We start from the raw sequence: 18,198 nt of genomic DNA, 5'->3' as shown, positions 1-18,198 counted from the left end.
CAACAGTCAAAGAATAAGAAACTACTGCAAAAGTTCAAATAGGCCCAATTATAGCATACAACAGACCGTGGGGTTTTAGTCTTATTATGTGATTTCAATTAATTCACTGTCATAAAAAGAATATACTGCCTTTCCTGCTGGGAAATTGCTTCCATATGTTCACCTTACATGGGGCTTCTGAACTTGGGGTATTTTCACAGCAGATCAGCATTTTAAGAATTTGAATTTAGTCAACTAGATGGGAGAAATTCTTTCACAATGCACACATACATCAAATTGTATATCAAATCATCACAAGGTACACTTTGAATACCTTACAATTTTATTTGTCAATTATATCGCAATAAAGCTGAAAAAAAAAAAAGAATTTGAACTTAGGACCTATCAATGATTTTAAAATATGGGGTGGAGGGGAGTTCACAGCAAAAGCAGCTGCTGAGCTAAGAAAAGAAGAAAAATACGACTCAGTATAAAGATAGGTACTAGTTAATTTTAAGTACTAAAGAGGCATTTCATGCGCTGCTCGAATGTGGGAAAATCTCTTTGGTGTGGCAAAAGAGAAATACTCATTATAGGTGCTCTAAAAAAGTACAAATTCTCTGCAAGTACACCTTTTCATTATCAGATTTTTCTGTTTCTTCTCACTCGGCCAATTATTTTAAAAATATAAACAAAGGCGTTTTAGCAAAACAAAAGGGTGACAAACTGATATACTAATAAGCTATAACGGAATGTAATGGGGGGACTTCATACCTGCCAAAGAAAATTAAGAAAGAATACAAAATCTCAAAGCGAGCCCTGCTGATCTGCCCCAGTAAAAAAAATTGCTCATCACTTTCCAGTCTAATCTGAGGTTTCTCTTTTTCTACTCAGTTTTTTAAAATACCATTAGGGTCCTTTGCATTGAATTTAGAACTAATTAAAAGTATTATGGTAGCTTTAAGTTTTATGGATAATTCATTTGTATAAAATTAGTCTTTTATGTTTAAAACTCATAGTATCAGAAATATCATGGGTGTGTACAATTCAACCTGTAGTTTCCCAGCTTTGCCTGTTTGCTGAAGCACTAAGTAGTCTACGTTATCATGGAAATGACTATTATCCAAAAATCACTGCTCATTCATTGTGGGCCACCCTGCCAGTATCAAGTGAATGAATTAATAGGTTTGAGGTTTCATCCTCCAATTCAGGATTTGGGCCCTTTATCAAATACCTGCAGTGTTTCTGAAATACCCAACTGAAAATAGGCAAACAATTCTAGGCGCTACCACAAGCTCTGGAAAAACTGTGACCATCCGTTGTCATGAATTTAACTGTTTCAAAGACGGTGCTAAACCCTCGGAACGTGCAATAAGAACGACATGTTGTAACACTGAACCCTGACTCCCCATCACTTCTCCATCATGGCCAGGATCATCTCACAGGTCATGTCTTCATCCAGGTCCTCGCCTCCAGCCGTGGCTTCTCCGAAGTCGATGGGAACCAGCCCTCCCGGGTACTGCTCTCCGCTCACCAGGGAGGCCTCCTCGGCAGCGGCTTCTTGGGGAAAAGGCACAGGGTTGGCAAATTTAAAATAAAGCAGCCAAAAGATGGGAATAAAGACACAGACCTACTAAAGAATGGACTTGAGGCTATGGGGAGGGGGAGGGGTGAGATGTGACAGGATGAGAGAGTGTCATGGACATATATACACCACCAAATGTAAAACAGATAGCTAGTGGGAAGCAGCCGCATAGCACAGCGAGATCAGCACGGTGCTTTGTGACCGCCTGGGGGGGGTGGGATGGGGAGGGAGATGCGGGAGGGAGGAGATATGGGAACGTGTGTATATCTGTAGCTGATTCACTTTGTTATAAAGCAGAAACTAACACACCATTGTGAAGCAATTATACTTCAATAAAGATGTTTAAAAAAAAAAAAATAAAGCAGCCAAGAAATCAGAATTGATAAACGGTGCAACTGTATTTTGGAAACGATCGCTGAATTTTTAGCACAGCATTTTAGAAAACAATACTTCCATTTATAGGACAGTACAAATATCCTGATCTCAACTCTTTAAGGCAGGGCTTCTCAACCTCAGCTCTGCAGACATTTAGGGCCGGAGGGTTCCCTGCTGTGGGGACCTGTCCTGAGCACCGTTAGGTGGCTAGCCGCCTCCCTGGCCTTGACCCGCGGGGTGCCAGAAGCACCCTCCCCCAGCTGTGGCAACCAGAAATGCCACCAGACACAGGCACCTGTGCCCTGGGGGGGCAAAATCACCCCCTGCTGAGAACCACGGCCTAAGGTGAATGCAGATCCTGTGAATTAGTGGCCGGACCGCTTACACAAGTCTTGTCCTGGTGCCCACGGAATGACACTGATGAAATGAAAAAGGCCAGCTGCTCTCGGGACACCTGTCCCATCAGCTAATCAACATACCCCGAGTCACCTCCGGGTCAAGCGTCCTGCTAGGTACACACTGTGAGCCACACTCAGATCCGTGACCATCCCTGCCCTCCTTCCAGCAGCTTCTAAACAGTCAGCCCAACGTTGGGAGTCTAAAAACAGAGGCTCACATCCACATCCAACCCCTTACCCATTTTCCAAATTCCTCCTCAAGAAGACCCGCGGAAAGTCACTGACGAGGCATGGGGAATGAGAGACAGAGGGCCCCGTGCAGAAGAAGACTTTTATCGCATGTGACTTCAAACTTGTTGCAGCATAGTTTTGCTTATGGTTCCTTGAAGCATTTGGGCGGGGGGGAGGGGGGAGAGGAATAAGACCCAGGCCTTGTGTACGAAGATAAACACAAGAGTCGCGGAATAGGTGCCGTCTGACAGTAACTTGCAGAAATCTACCGAGGACCTGGTGGGGGACACGCTGACCCACTAACACAGCAAAAGTAGAAGTGAGACGATTACCTGGAGGATGTAGGTTAAAAAAAACCCCTGAAGTGCAAATTAAGTCCTGTTTTTGGCTAATACAAGTCAGGTTACTTGTCTCAGTTCACACTTTGCTTTGAATACACAGCTGACCCTCTTCGATATGCAAAACGTTTTAATATATCCAGTCTTTTCATCCCCGATTTTTAAACCTGCAAGAGCTTTGCCCTTTCTGCCCTTCTGGCTCATGAACAGTCAACGCCAGCCGTGTCTCCAGGGCCCTTCCCAGAGCTCGTCGACAGAACGGTCCTGTTTCAAAGACTAGTGTAAGTAAATGGGGGAGAAGATGCACGTGGGGACCCAATCTTCATCACTAAAAAAAATTTTTTCTGTTCTTTCAATGTCAACGTCCAGAAAGCACGTTGGGGAGACGTCAGCTCAGGATTAATGAGGGTGAGGTGCTGCCCTGCAACCGCGGAGGCCGGTGCCCAGGCTGGAAGCCCTTAGACTTGAACTCTGCTCCCCGGCAGAAATGTCACCAACCGAGGGTGACGATTTCAAGGCCGCTAGTGAAGGCTACTCTTATTCAGGAAGAATTGTGCCAAACCATTTAGGCACAAAGAAGATACTGCATTTGTGTATCAAGGGGGGGACCGTAGGTGCCTAATTAGCCGGGAGGTCACACATTCGTGTTGGCGTCTTGGGATCCAGCCGAGGGGTCCGGGGAACCTGACCTCGGGGTCTCTTTTCCGTGGTTGAAGGATTTGAGTCGACTTCACCTGCTTGACTTTGCCCATAAGAGACTGTGCTCATGACTCGCTGGTTTATTTAACAAGTGGTGTGTGAACCGACACTGACGCCAGCCTGGTCGGGGGGAGCTGGGGACCGACCTGACGGCCAGGCCCGCCTTGCAGGGGGGCACGGTGCAGTTGAGAATGGGCACTCACCGGAGGGTCAGAGAAACGTGAAACTCAGCCCCGGGTGAGGGTCCGCAAAGCAGAGGCACGGTCCTGGGGGCACGTGAAGGGAGCTGACCCGGTCGGGGCTCAGAGCTGAGCTTTCAGGGAGGTACAGGTAGGAGCCTGGGGAACCGGGGCACAGTCGCCCAGGAACCCCCGGCAAAGGAGAGGGTGAGCCTGGCCTGGATGGGAGGGGGACCAGCGTGGCTGGGAGCCGGAGTTGGGGGGCTGCGTCTGGGGTCCTGGGCCTTGGAGCAGAGGGTGGTCAGGGAAGGGGCTGGGTGGTGAGGATGGAGGGGCCCAATGTGCACGTGCGAAAGGTGCCCCGGCGGCCGCGAGAGGCGCTGCGAGACGGTGTCCTGGGCCAGGCGGAGGCAGGGGTGGAATCGGGATGAGCAGGGGCTGAGGTGCCAGGACCGGCTGCCTCCAGATGTGGCCGAGAGGGGCTGCCAGTGTGCGCCGCGGCTTCAGGGGCCCAGACGCCGGTGTGGGTCGGGGATGTGGGAGAGAACAAGGCTGAGGGTGGGAGGGATGGCGGAGGGGGGTCAAGACTTCAGTTTTGAGGCAGCTGAGCAGAGGTGCTCACCAGGCAGCTGAATATTCACCCCCAGTCTGCAGAGGCTACGGGGGCTGCAGTTCTGGACACCAGTGACCTGCCTGAAGGACAGGGCGTGGGCCTGGTGTGGATGCAGTTCAGGTGTGGACACAGCTGTGGATGAGGGCAAGGGCATAAGTGCGGAGGTATGGATACAGGTGTGGACATGGCGCAGGTGTGGACATGACACAGGTGTGGGTGCAGGTGTGGATGTGGATACAGGTGTGGACATGGCACAGGTGTGGACATGGGTGCAGGTGTGGACATGACACAGGTGTGGGTGCAGGTGTGGATGTGGATACAGGTGTGGACATGACACAGGTGTCGGCATGGGGGCAGCCGTCCTCTATGGGCACCAGGCCGACTGTGGAGGAGGAGGAGGAGCTATGGTTAGAAGCGGGGTCGGGGGAGGGCAGCTAGAGGGGCAGGAGAAACGCCAGGAGGCTGTGCCTGTAGCAAGTGGGTCAGGAGGTCAAGAGATGGCCGGTCAGCAGTGCGAGGGCTGCGGAGAGCAGGGAAAGGCCGGCGGAACACAGTGACCTCGGGTGGCGTGGTGAGGGGAAAGGGACGGACTGCAGGACACCCTGTTAAACGTGAGTTTCCGATAAACACTGAATCATTGCTTAGCATAAGTTTATCCCAGATAGCGTGTGGGATATACTCATACGACAAAGTTATTCATTGTTTATCTGCAATTCAAATTTAACTGGGCGTGTCCTCCACTTTATCTGACAACCCTTGAAGGAAGGAAGAGGCTTCCAGCTATCCGTGGGAACATTCACAAGTCCAGGATTGGGGCTGGAATCAAAATCTAGGGAATTTAAAGGATGAGGACGTCATGCAAACATTTTCCATTTGATTTTGCTGAAGGTTGCCTTGGTTTCCAATCACACTCTAAGTTCTAAGAGTCTCATACGAAAGGAAGAGAAAACATACAGAACAGCCGCACAGGAGCTAGGGCCTCCCCCTCGTGGAGCAGAGCCATTCACAGGGCCGACAGGGCACGGACAGCCCCTGTGTTAACCTGGGGACTCACACCTGCTCCCTGAGGCCGGAGGGAAAAGACTGACGCCTGGAGTGGGTTGAATGGCAGCCCTGCAAAAGACACGTCCACATCCTAACCCCCAAACTGGGACTGGGACTTTATTTGGAAGAAGGGTCTTTGAGGATGTAATGAAGGATCTCGAGATGAGATCATCCTGGATCTTCCAGGCAGGCCCTAAAGCCAATGACACGTGTCTGTATAAGAGACAGAAAAGGTGAGACGCAGATACAGGGGATGCGGCCACGGGCAGACAGAGGCAGAGACGGGGTGATGCAGCCACAGGCCCAGGGGCGCCTGGGCCACGGGAGGCCGGAAGAGGCAAGGAAGGGTGCCCACCCGCCCCAGCCCGGAGCGTGCAGATGGAGCGTAGCCCTGCTGATGGCCTTGATTTAGGGCTTCTGCCTCCAGAACTACAAGCAAGTCAACTCCCATTGCTCTAAGCCACCCAGCATGTGGTCATCTGCTGCGGCAGCCCCAGGAGATGGACACAGGCCCATAGCTCCACCAGGCACAGGGACGGTCCACCAGCACGACCAAGGACAGCGGGGGCGCGTGCAGTGTCATCGCCTGGCTCTCACGTCCCGCCAGGACCCCATGTGACGGGGGGTGTGGACCCACTGGGGTCCCCAGGCTCACTTCCCCTGCGCATCCCCCCACTTCACCAACCCGCCCGTTGGGGCGGCAGCAGCAATGGCTGCTGGGACCAGGCGCCTGCTGGGGTCGGACACTTAGGGTTTCTGGATGCGTCCCCTGCACCGTAACGCTCAGCACCCAGGGAAACGTACAACCAGAAAACCGCCGTCAAAATAAAACCTGATTCATTTAACATGAGGTACCGGCTTCCTTGTCAAAATAAAACCTGATTCATTTAACATGAGGTACCGGCTTCCTTGGCCGTCTCTTTCGGGATGGTCGGCTTCCTCTTTTTTGTTCGTCTTCCTTTTTCCGAGGTGGTTGGCTTTTCGTGCCCGGAGCCACACGTTTTCAAGTGTCTCTGCATGTTATTCTGCCAGAGAAATGAGAGCACAGGGAAAGCCAGCATCACTGGGAATGGCGTGGAAAACCCACGGCTAAAGAGACGGGAAGTGGGGAGGAGCGCGCGCCTTGGGTAATCTTGTACAAAAAAGATAATTTTTTTTTTTTTCTGTTGTGTTTTGGTCTAGCCGAAACCCAGCTTATTTTAAAATATTTTTAAAGTCATGGTCGTCAATGAGAAGACCAAATTTATTTTCCTAGACTGCTTCTGCTGAAGTGAGGCTTGAAAAATTCAATATATCCTCGATTTTATGAAAATCAATAATATGCCATGGGCATTTTACTGCCCTGCCAGCTTCCCTCCAGACCCACTACGCATGGACGTATTATTAAGACTGTACAACATTTGGAATTAAAAAGGCAGCTCAGAGCTTTCCTATCAAACTTAGTAATGATATATTTTTGTCTATGAACACTCAGGATGGTTTAAAATAAGTGAGAACACTTACACTAAGTCCACATGCTAAAGTAAGATACTGGCGGTATGTCATTAAATATGCTGATTATATAAAATGTGACCCCTAATTTCCATTGAGACTTCAGAGTGGCGCTCAGGATTGTCCTGGTGCGTCGGGGGAGAGGAAGGATCCACATGTAAGGGGAGGGGGATGGTACTTAAATTTCTCCCATTTTATGCTTATCCATAGGGGTTGGCAAACTGCTTTTGAGCTACAACGGCAGACTTGAGTAGTTGGGGCAGAAACTGGTCTGTGAAGCTGAAAATATTTACTCTCTGGCCCTTTACAGAAAAAAGTGTGCCAATCCCTGGTTTATAGGATGACAAAGTATATAAAACCAAGCCTTTTGGAGTCAAGGATTCCTTTGTGAATATGATAAAAAGCAAGGCTCCGGGGCTTCCCTGGTGGTGCAGTGGTTGAGAATCTGCCTGCTAATGCAGGGGACACGGGTTCGACCCCTGGTCTGGGAAGATCCCACATGCCGCGGAGCAACTAGGCCCGTGAGCCACAACTACTGAGCCTGCGTGTCTGGAGCCTGTGCTCCGCAACAAGAGAGGCCACGACAGTGAGAGGCCCGCGCACCGCAATGAAGAGTGGCCCCCGCTTGCTGCAACTAGAGGAAGCCCTCGCACAGAAACGAAGACCCAACGCAGCCAATAAAAAATAAAATAAAATAAATAATAATTAAAGGTGCTAATAATTTAAAAAAAAAAAAGGCAAGGCTCCTTCCCCAGCAAAGGGCATGTGTATCTCCATACACAGTCTCCCTACAACTTCACAAAGTTCATGGTTAAGAACTCCCGACACCAGTTTGGATGAGCAAACAAAACAAACAAAAACACATCCAGCCTTTAAAAAAATAAGTGGGGTAAGATTTTAGGTAAACATATGGACATTTAGGCCCAGGGGGCAAAGTAATATAACAAACATCTGTGTCAGGGAAATGTTTCTCAAGAGAGGAGGTGCCCAGTATCCTGAATCCAGAGCAGGGGTCCTTACTGGGGAGGAGAGGGGTGGCCCTGTGACATTCTGGTATAGAGATACACTGGGACCACTGTGGGCTAAAGAATGGAAGTTTGTGAATCATATACTTTTTTTTTTTTTTTTTTTAAATATTTCAGCTTACTTTTTTTTTTTATCTTTGGGTTTATTTTATTTATTTATTTATTTGTTTATGGCTGTGTTGGGTCTTCGTTTCTGTGCGAGGGCCCTCTCTAGTTGCGGCAAGCGGGGGCCACTCTTCATCGCGGTGCGCGGGCCTCTCACTGTCGCGGCCTCTCTTGTTGCGGAGCACAGGCTCCAGACGCGCAGGCTCAGTAGTTGTGGCTCACGGGCCTAGTTGCTCCGCGGCATGTGGGATCTTCCCGGACCAGGGCTCGAACCCGTGTCCCCTGCATTGGCAGGCAGATTCTCAACCACTGTGCCACCAGGGAAGCCCATGAATCATATACTTTTTAAAAATTAAATTGAATTTGAGTATCCAGATACACTTTCATTTATTTGTCTATTTTTAAACACAGTTTTTAAAGAGCAGTTTTAGGTTCACAGCAAAATTGAGAGGGAGGTAGATTTTCTTCCCTACAAATCCTCTGTTGTCTGCCTATTCTTTCTTCCCCCAAATCCCAACCCCAAGCAACCGCTGGTCTTCTTATTGTCTCCACAGACAATAAGAGTCTCTGCCTTTTCCAGAGTGCCACAGAGTTGAAATCATACAGTACGGAGCCTTTTCCGATTGGCTTCCTTCACTTAATGTGCATTTAAAGTTCGTCCACGTCTTTTTATTTTTTAAGATTTTTTTGATGTGGCCCTTTTTTTTTTTTTTTGCTCTTTCTAAAATATTAATTTAAATGTTTATTTCCTCTTTTACATTTTGTATTATAAACTCATTTAAAGCTACAACTTTACAAATATTGACAAGCTAATTCTAAAATTCAAATGGAAATGCAAACGACTCGAACAGCTGTAGTTTTTGGCTGCATCCCATTAGTTTGGACATGTGCTGTTCGTAAGTTTTAAATATAATTTTAATTCTCTTCTTGATTTCTCCTTTAGTCCTAATAATGTTATAAAAGAGTGATTTTAAAATATTCAAATTTGTATTGCTGATTTAAAAAAATTTTTTCGCAGTGGTCAAAAACATGATCTTGCAATTTCAACTATTTTGGAAGCTAAAAAGAAATTTGAGGTTTTCTTTACGAACAATTTTTATAAAACTTCTTCCAATTCTTGAAATGTCCTGCCCCATAACTTTGAAAGTAAATATTAACTTAAGTTTCTACCATCTAATTGTTATATTTTGCGCATTGTGTATTGTGAGGCTAAGAATGAAAACCAAGTACTTAGTCAGTAGTTCTTTATGCCTGTGCCATCAAATCTTTTTTAGAGAGAAAAGAAATAGAAGTTTAATAGCTATTCTTAATGAAGAAATAGCTTCACTCCACTCGCTGTCATACAACATCTGAGAATTTTCAACAGGAAAATAACTGGCTGCTCTCATGTTCAGAAAGGGGAAATCTGAGGAGAACTGCACCATTTTCATTAATCTGGGACACTTATAATCCTTTACCCCACAAGCAGTTGCTGCAGTTCATTTTGTATTACTGTGTATACTATGAACTCCAAACACAGGAAGTTAATTCAAAGTATACTGTTGTCCTCCGAGACAAAGATAATGTACTGATAACAATGTCACTTCTTGTATTTACAAGTTCAGCGAAAGAGATGAAAGTGACACCCATTCCTCTTCTTGGGAATCACAAGTTGAATAGAAGTATTCAGCACTGGTCATGCTAGATCTTCAAAGAACTACGCACACAAAAACCAGTAAGTAACCATAAGTCCATAAATAATCATTATTTCACTTAATTAAAGTATTCACTCTTTCTAGATAACATCTTCAAAATAGAATTTTTTCTTTGATATTAAATTTTTTTGTTGTTGTTGCCATTGTTTTGTTGGTTTCGGATTACCATTAACTTTTGTAACTTCTCTTAAAAATAAGAGTAACAGGGGCTTCCCTGGTGGCGCAGCGGTTGAGAGTCTGCCTGCCAATGCAGGGGACACGGGTTCGAGCCCTGGTCTGGGAGGATCCCACATGCCGCGGGGCAACTGGGCCCGTGAGCCACAACTACTGAGCCCGCGCGTCTGGAGCCTGCGCTCCGCAGCAGGAGAGGCCGCGACAGTGAGAGGCCCGCGCGCCGCGATGAAGAGTGGCCCCCGCTCACTGCAAACAGAGAAAGCCCTCGCACAGAAACGAAGGCCCAACTCAGCCAAAAAAAAAAAAAAAAAAAAGTAACAATTTTCCAACTGTAATGACTAAACATTTATGCCATGCTAAATTATTACCTCAAAAACCTGCTTTTTAAATTATATAAAGGGAATTAATACGAAGTTTTCTCTCTAAAAAAATGTTTGTAATTAAAAAAAATAACAGTAACAACAAAAAAAAAGAGTGACAATGTTAGGGAACTAATCGATTTAACGATCTTCAAAGATGTAACTCCAACCTTATGAATCCGGCGTCCTTAGGGCTAGCACAGAGCCTGGCACCTAGTAAGTCCTTCACAAATTTGTGTTAAATGAGCACTGTCAAAATGATGCAGTTCCAGAAAAAGCACTCTGGCGCCATCCAAGACAAATCACATACTTGCCGCGTGGTTAAGATCCCTTGACTTATCTGGTCCTCTACCAAAGCTTTTCTCTCCATTCTTAGAAGCCCTTTCAATCCAATTCTAGTTCTCTGATGCTAACGTTTTCTTCACAATCTACTAAAGAAGGAGGAGTCAGAAAGGGACAAGGGAGAGGAGGGAAAAGAAAAGAAAAGGAACGTATATAGACCACGGAACTTCTCCACCTTCTCCGTCGTACTGCTGTTTTCTCACAATGAGCCATCCAAGAGGTGGGTCAAAATCCACCCAAGTCCAGGAGGTTATGGTCTATACAGGTGTTCAATCAGGCGTCTCACTGTTGATGTGGACCATCTTTAAAGCCTTTATTGAATCTGTTACAATATTGCTTCTTTTTTATGTTTTGTTTTTTTGGCTGCGAGGCATGTGGGATCTTAGTTCCCCGACCAGGGATCGAACCCACACCCCCCGCGTTGGAAGGCAAAGTCCCAACTACTGGGCTGCCAGGGAAGTCCCTCTCCATGTCTTTTCATGGCTTGATGGCTTGTTTCTTTTTAGTGCTCAATAATATTCCACTGTCTGGATGCAGTACAGTTTGTTTATCCATCCACCTACTCAAGGAAGTCTTGGTTGTTTCCAAGTTTGGGCAATTACGAGTAAAGCTGCTATAAACACCTGTGTGTAGGTTTTTGTGTGGACATAAGCTTTCAACTCTTTTGGGTAAATACCAAAGAGCACGACTGTGGAATTGTGTGGTATGAGTATGTTTAGTTTTGTAAGAAAGTTCCAAACTGTCTTCCAAACTGGCTGCACCATTTTACACTGCCACCAACAATGAAGAAGAATTTCCGTTGTTCCACCTCTTCGCTGGCGTTTGGTGTTGTCAGTATTCCGGATTTTGGCCATTCCAATAGGTGTGTCGTGGTATCTCACTGTTTTAATTTGCATTTCCCTGATGACATATGATGGGGAACAATTTTTCATATGCTTATTTGCCATCTGTATATCTTCTTTGGTGAGATGTCATAGTCCTTGGCCCATTTTTTAACTGGGTTGTTTTCTTATTGTTGAGTTTTAAGAGTTCTTTATATTCTGGATAAATCTTTTATCAGATGTGACTTTTGTAAATATTTTCTCCTAGTTTGTAGCTTATGTTCTCATTCTTCTGACATAGTCTTTCACAGAAGTTTTTAATTTTATTGAAGCCCAGCTTATCAGTTTTTTCTCTCATGGATCATGTCTTTGGTGTTTTATCTAAAAAGTCATCACCATACCAAGGTCATCTAGATTTTTTTCATATGGTATTTTCTAGGACTTTTATAGTTTTGTGTTTTACATTTAGGTCTGTGACCCAATTTTTTTTTTTCTCATATCTTTATTGGAGTATAATTGCTTTACAATGTTGTGTCAGTTTCTGCTGTACAACAAAGTGAATCAGCTAAATGTATACATATAGCCCCATATCCCCTCCCTCCCACCCTCCCTATCCCACCCCTCTAGGTTGTCACAAAGCATCGAGCTGATCTCCCTGTGCTATGCAGCTGCTTCCCACTAGCCATCCATTTTACCTTTGGTAGTGTACATATGTCAATGTTACTCTCTCACTTCGTCCCAGCTTCCTCTTCTCCCTGTGACCCATTCTGAGTTAATTTTTGTGAAGGGTGTAAGGTCTGTATTTAGATTCCTTTTTTTTTTTTTTTGCACGTGGATGTCCAGTTGTTCCAGCATCATTTGTTGAAAAGATTATCTTTTTTCCATTGTCTTGCCTTTGCTCCTTCCTCAGAGATCAGATGACTGTATTTACGGATGTCTATTTCTGGGCTCTCTATTCTGTTCCATTGATCTGTTTGTCTGTTCTTGCAGCAATACTGCGCTATCTCTCGATTACTGAAGCTTTATTTGAAGTCGGGTAGCATCAGTCCTCCAACTTTATTCTTCTCCTTCAATACTGTGTTGGCGATTCTGGGTCTTTTGCTCTCTCTGTAAACCTTAGAATCAGTTTGTCAATATCCACAAAATAACTTGCTGAGATTTTGATAGGAATTGCATTGAATCTATAGGTGACGTCTTAATGATATCGAGTTTTCTTGTCCATGAACGTGGAATATTTCTCCATTTAGTTCTTCTTTGATTTCCTTCATCAGAGCATTCTTCATTTCTGTTACATTGTTGTTGATCTCTAGCACTTCCTTTTGGTTCTTTCTTTGGATTTCCAGCTCTGCTTACATTGCGTGCTGCCTACTTTTTCTGTTAGTGCTCTTAGCATGTGAATCATAGTTGTTTTAAGCTCCTGGCCTGATAACTCCATCATCCCCGCCATTCCTGATGCTTGCTCTGTCTCTTCAAATTGTGTTTTTTGCTGTTTGGCACGCCTTGGAATTTTTCTTTTTATTGGATAAAAGAAGCTGCCGTAAATAAGCCTTTAGTAATGTGGTGGTGTGGGGTGCATTCTCCAGCCTGTGTTGAAGGCTCGGCCTTTTCGTGAGCCTGTGCCTCTGGGCTGTGGTTTCTCAGTTTCTTTTTTCTCCCCTCTTGGGTGGGACAGAATGTCTAGAATGGGGTGGAGTTGGGTATTTCCCTTCCCCAGGTCAGTTAGGCTCTGATAAAACCCCAGCAGATTAGGCACTGGTTAACTAGTCTACCCCCAGGACAGGCCTTGTTAAGAAGAATGGTTCCTTTTCCACTCCCCCTGCAGGAAGCAGAAGGAGATTTTTTGTTTTTTTCTTAGATATTCGCTGTGGGAACCTTGTTAAACTCCTGGTGGTAAAGCTCACAATACTGTGGGGATCCCCCTATGACTGGATCCCCCTGCACCTTTCAACACTCAGAGTTGCCCACACCGAGCCTCCAGCAATTCATCAATGACAGCTCTGGTTCTCCTACACCGGCACTGGCTTCCACAGCAGTTCCTGCTTCTAAGTCTCTGCTCAGGTAAGAGGGAACTCCCTGCATTCACCTGTGTCTCCAAGCTTGGGGGCAGCGGTTTGCCCTGTGGCCTCACCTCTTTTACGGATCCTAAAGAGTTGTTGATTTTTCACTCTGTTCAGCTTTTTACTTGCTAGGATGAAGTAGTGACTTCCAAGTTCCTTACACATGGAACCAGAAATGGGAAATCCCTTTCTTTTTTTTTTTTTTAAACAGCTTAATTGAGATATAATTCCCATACCATAAAATTCACCTGCTTAAAATGTGTAATTCAAGGTTTCTAGTTCATTCACAGAATTGTGCAACTATCCACCACAATCAATTTCAGAACATTTCAAAAAGAAATCCTATACCGTAAACAGTCACTCTGCATTTCCCTTCCTTCCAGCTCCTGGCAACCACTCATCTACTTTCTGTCTCTATGAATTTGCCTGTTCTGGACATTTCATCAAGATGGATCATATAATACGTAGCCTTCTGTGTCTGGCTTTTTTCAAGGTTCACCCATGTTATACAGCATGTATCAGTGTTTCACTTCTTTTCGTGGTTGAATAATATTCCAGTGTATGGGCGGGCCATGTTTTATCTGTTCGTTAGTTGATGGACATTTGGGTAGTTTCCACTTTTTGGCTATTATGAATAATGCTGCTGTGAACATTTGTGTACAAGTTTTTGTGTGGCCATATGTTTCAACTCTTTGGGATACGTGCCTAGGAGTGGAATTGCCGGGTCACATGGTAACTCTATGTTTAACTTTTTGAGGAACTGCCGGACTGTTTTACAAGGTGACTTCACCATTTAAAAACCCCACCAGCGATGTATAACAGGTTCAGTTTTCCCACATCTTTTATTATCTGCCTTCTTTGATCACAGCCATTCTAATGGCTCGTCCTAGGGGTATCTCACTGTGATTTTGATTTGCATTTCCTTAGCGACGAATGTTTTCATGTGCCTATCGGCCATCTGTATATCTTCTTTGGAGAAATGTCTACTTAGATCCTTTGCCTGTTTTTTTTTTTTTTTTTGGTTTAAATTTATTTATTTACTTACTTACTTACTTACTTACTTATTTATTTATTTATTGATTGATTGATTGATTTATGGCTGTGTTGGGTCTTCGTTTCCGTGCGAGAGCTTTCTCTAGTTGCGGCAAGCGGGGGCCACTCTTCATTGCGGTGCGCGGGCCTCTCACTATCGCGGCCTCTCTTGTTGCGGAGCACAGGCTCCAGACGCGCAGGCTCAGCAGTTGTGGCTCACGGGCCTAGTTGCTCCGCGGCATGTGGGATCTTCCCAGACCGGGGCTCGAACCCGTGTCCCCTGCATTGGCAGGCAGATTCTCAACCACTGCGCCACCAGGGAAGCCCCCTTTGCCTGTTTTTAATAGGGTATTTAACTTTTTATTATAGTGTTGTAAAAATTCTTTCTATATTCTAGATGCAAGTCCCAATGTGCTTTCTCAAATGGAAGGAAAAGTTTCAAAACTTCTGACTTTATGTTCTGAAGGATTCTATGAGGCTGACTTATTCTTTTCTCTGCTTTCTTGTTTCTCACACCAAAGGGCAGCTTCTTTACAATTTTAACTCAGTATGAATGACACTATTTTTGGAGCACTGCCACCGCTTCTGTTTGAAATTCTGAACTAATAGCATTAACACTCCAGGACTGTCCCACACACTACCCAAAAAACACAACTACCCTACCATCTTCTTCTAAAAGAAAAGATAGTTTCTTCCATAAGAATAGTCAAGTTCAGATAATTTTAAACTTTTATAAAGTACACACATCATCTAGGGATCTAGCTAATCATCTGTGGTGGCTTTAAAATGTCCACAAATTCTTTGGCACTCTTTCTTTCAAAAGGGACTTTACCCCTCACCCCTTGAGTATGGGCTGAATTATATGATGCATTTCTAATGAACAGAAGCAGGGTCGTGTCACTTCTAAGATTAGGGGACACTGTGGCTTCCTCCTTGCTCTCTCTCGCTCTGGTCACGAGGACACTTGAGCAGCCCAACGGAGAGGTCCACGTAGTGAGGAACTGAAGCCTCCTGCCAACAGCCATGTTGAGCACGCCATCCTGGAAGCAGTGCCTCCGGCTCCAGTCAAGCCATCAAATGACCGCGGCGCCTGACAACATCCAGACTGCAACTCACGAGAGACCCAGAGGCAGAGCCACCCAGCTGAGCCACTCCCAACTTCCCGACCCACAGAAAATGAGAGATAACAAATGTTGGTTGTCTTAAGCCACTACGTCTCGAGGTAATCTGTTAGGCAATAGCTAACTAATACGACACCTAAAAAAATAAAATTGAAGAGTAAATGTATTTCTGAGCACAGTACCGAGAGCCCTATTCTAAGAATATCTACAAAACATATTAAAAATTGCATTCTCTCTGTGAAGTAGCCTAAATCTAATCCACAGGGACAATTTTTAAAATGTTACCCTAAAAGCAGGGGTTCTTTGTAGATTGTTTGGGAGTCTGAGAACTCCCTAAAGCCATTTGCAAGATTCTGTCTGCAGGAGTGTCTTTTTTCACGGAAGAGAAACCACATGTTTATAAGATTTTCAAGAGTTTTGTGACTCTAAAAAACTAATAACCACTTTCTTAAGGCATGACAGATGCTGTCTTAAATCCTGGCAAGTTTCTATAATCAGGATAAAACTGCCCAAGTGTGACACCGTGCCTGGGGACACAGGGATCTTTTCAAGGAGGATTTACTGGGACTTGAGTGAGCTTACCAAGCGGGAAAAGCCTTTGCCACACCTGGGGCATTTGTAAACAGTCGGGACGAAAGTTGTATCGTGGTATTTCTTGAAGTGCACGTTTAGAAGTTGCTTCTGTCGGAAACATCTATTGCAGGAGGGGCAGGCAAACGGCTTCTCTCCAGTGTGGGTACGTATGTGAACTGTCATATGACGTTCCTAGAAGGAAAGGAAAACAAATGGCTGAGCTACTGACAGGAATTTTTTAGCATCAGACGTTATTTATTGTATACCTTTTTTTTTTCCTCCCCAAAGATGTGTGCATTTTTAAGAAAAAACAAAGCAAACGCATTCTTGACACAGCACTACCGTGGAAGTAGCGCGGTCCGGCCTCTGGGAAACAAGCTTACACAGTCCCTGCCATCAGGTTACCAAGTTCTCACAATTAATCCCAGCTGGTCCCACAGTCCCAGGGGGGATGCAGTAGAACATACCTTGGGGAGTGAAACCGTAATCAATTCCCCTCCAAAACAGCTTATGTATTTGCAGCCCTACTTCTATAATTATTTGCCATGACCTGAGTTTACAAAGGGCGGATGGAACCTGCAAACTTGAAAATCTATTGTCTGAAGGACATTAAGCATCTAAACATTTTCCCGGCTACTTCCTGATAGTGTTACAAATCTTCATATTGATTTAAAAGCATAGTGGGGGACTTCCCCAGTGGCACAGTGGTTAAGAATCCACCTGCCAACGCAGGGGACACGGGTTCGAGCCCTGGTCCGGGAGAATCCCACATGCCGCGGAGCAACTAAGCCCGTGAGCTACAGCTACTGAGCCTGCGCTCTAGAGCCCGAGAGCCACAACTACTGAGCCCATGTGCCACAACTACTGAAGCCCGCATGCCTAGAGCCCGTGCTCCGCAACAAGAGAAGCCACCGCAATGAGAAGCCCACGCACTGCAACAAAGAGTAGCCCCCGCTCACTGCAACTAGAGAAAGCCCATGCGCAGCAATGAAGACCCAACGCAGCCAAAAATAAATAAATAAATAAATAAATAAATAAATAAATTTAATAAATTCCTTTTTAAAAAAAAAAAAAAGCATTTGGGTGAAAATAATTGTTCTTGGCAAAGAAATCGCCAAAAATTTTAACTAAGATTTATATGAGTAAATCATTTGGGACATCAGGACAAGAATATAGAGAGAGCCAAGCGAAAGTACACATTTTATTTGTTTTGCTTAAAATGGCATGATTATTCAGATGGAATATACGACCACTTCTGCGTTACTGTTAATGCCCTAACTGATGGTCTTCCTTGCAATCTTTCTCTCATGAACATACACCTCCCCGCCACACACCTTTCAGCTCATCCCTCTCTCCCAGGTAAGCATCACCTGGTCTCCTGCTGGGAGTCATGGTCTAACCCGGGAGGGCTGCCCTCCAGGACCAAAGCGGCTCAGTGCACCCAGCAGTGCTCCGGCCTCATCCCTGGCCTCCAGGTACCCCTGTCTGCTCTCTGCTCCCCAAATACCTGGGGCTCTATCCTCCCTGGAACCACCTCCCAAGTCCCATCCATCTTCCAGGAAGCTCTCTTAGTTCATTTAAACAAATTTGAGCCTGAGGCATCCGAACAGTCTAATGCTCAAAATCTACAAGAAAAACTCACTCTCCTTTATTCAAAGCATATACTGTTTCCAGCCCACACTTTGAAACACAATAAGAACTGACCTCCACCTTTGGTGACCAGTGGCAAAATATTCACAGTAGCACACAAGGCTTCAAAACCGCTGTTCAGTTCTTCAACTTTTGGTCTTAGGACCCATTATACTCATAAAAAATCATGAACAGCTCCAAGGAGCTTTTGTTTATGGGGATGATATCTATTAATATTGACTGCATTAGAAATCAATTGAGAAATTAAAAATATAAAAAATATTTAGCAATTCATTTAAAAATAACAACAAATCAACTACGTTAACATACTTCT

At 45.1% G+C, this 18,198-nt stretch overlaps 1 protein-coding gene across 2 annotated transcripts in view; it reads right to left on the bottom strand.

Moving 5' to 3' along the window:
- Nucleotides 1-1,390: 1,390 nt before the first annotated feature.
- Nucleotides 1,391-18,198, bottom strand: part of CTCFL (CCCTC-binding factor like) — a 30,119-nt gene continuing 13,311 nt past the window's right edge. For both annotated transcript variants that reach the window (XM_068523843.1, XM_068523844.1), the window contains 3 exons: nucleotides 16,245-16,427; nucleotides 6,343-6,466; nucleotides 1,391-1,539 (listed from right to left, as the gene is read on the bottom strand). In XM_068523843.1, coding sequence (XP_068379944.1) covers nucleotides 1,391-1,539; nucleotides 6,343-6,466; nucleotides 16,245-16,427 — 456 coding nt within the window. The remainder of the gene's footprint in view (nucleotides 1,540-6,342; nucleotides 6,467-16,244; nucleotides 16,428-18,198) is intronic.

Source organism: Eschrichtius robustus, chromosome 16, assembly GCF_028021215.1.
Source record: "Eschrichtius robustus isolate mEscRob2 chromosome 16, mEscRob2.pri, whole genome shotgun sequence".
Taxonomy (NCBI): Eukaryota; Metazoa; Chordata; class Mammalia; order Artiodactyla; family Eschrichtiidae; genus Eschrichtius; species Eschrichtius robustus.
Note: the sequence above shows the minus strand (reverse complement) of the source record. Positions and strands in the feature narration are given on the sequence as shown.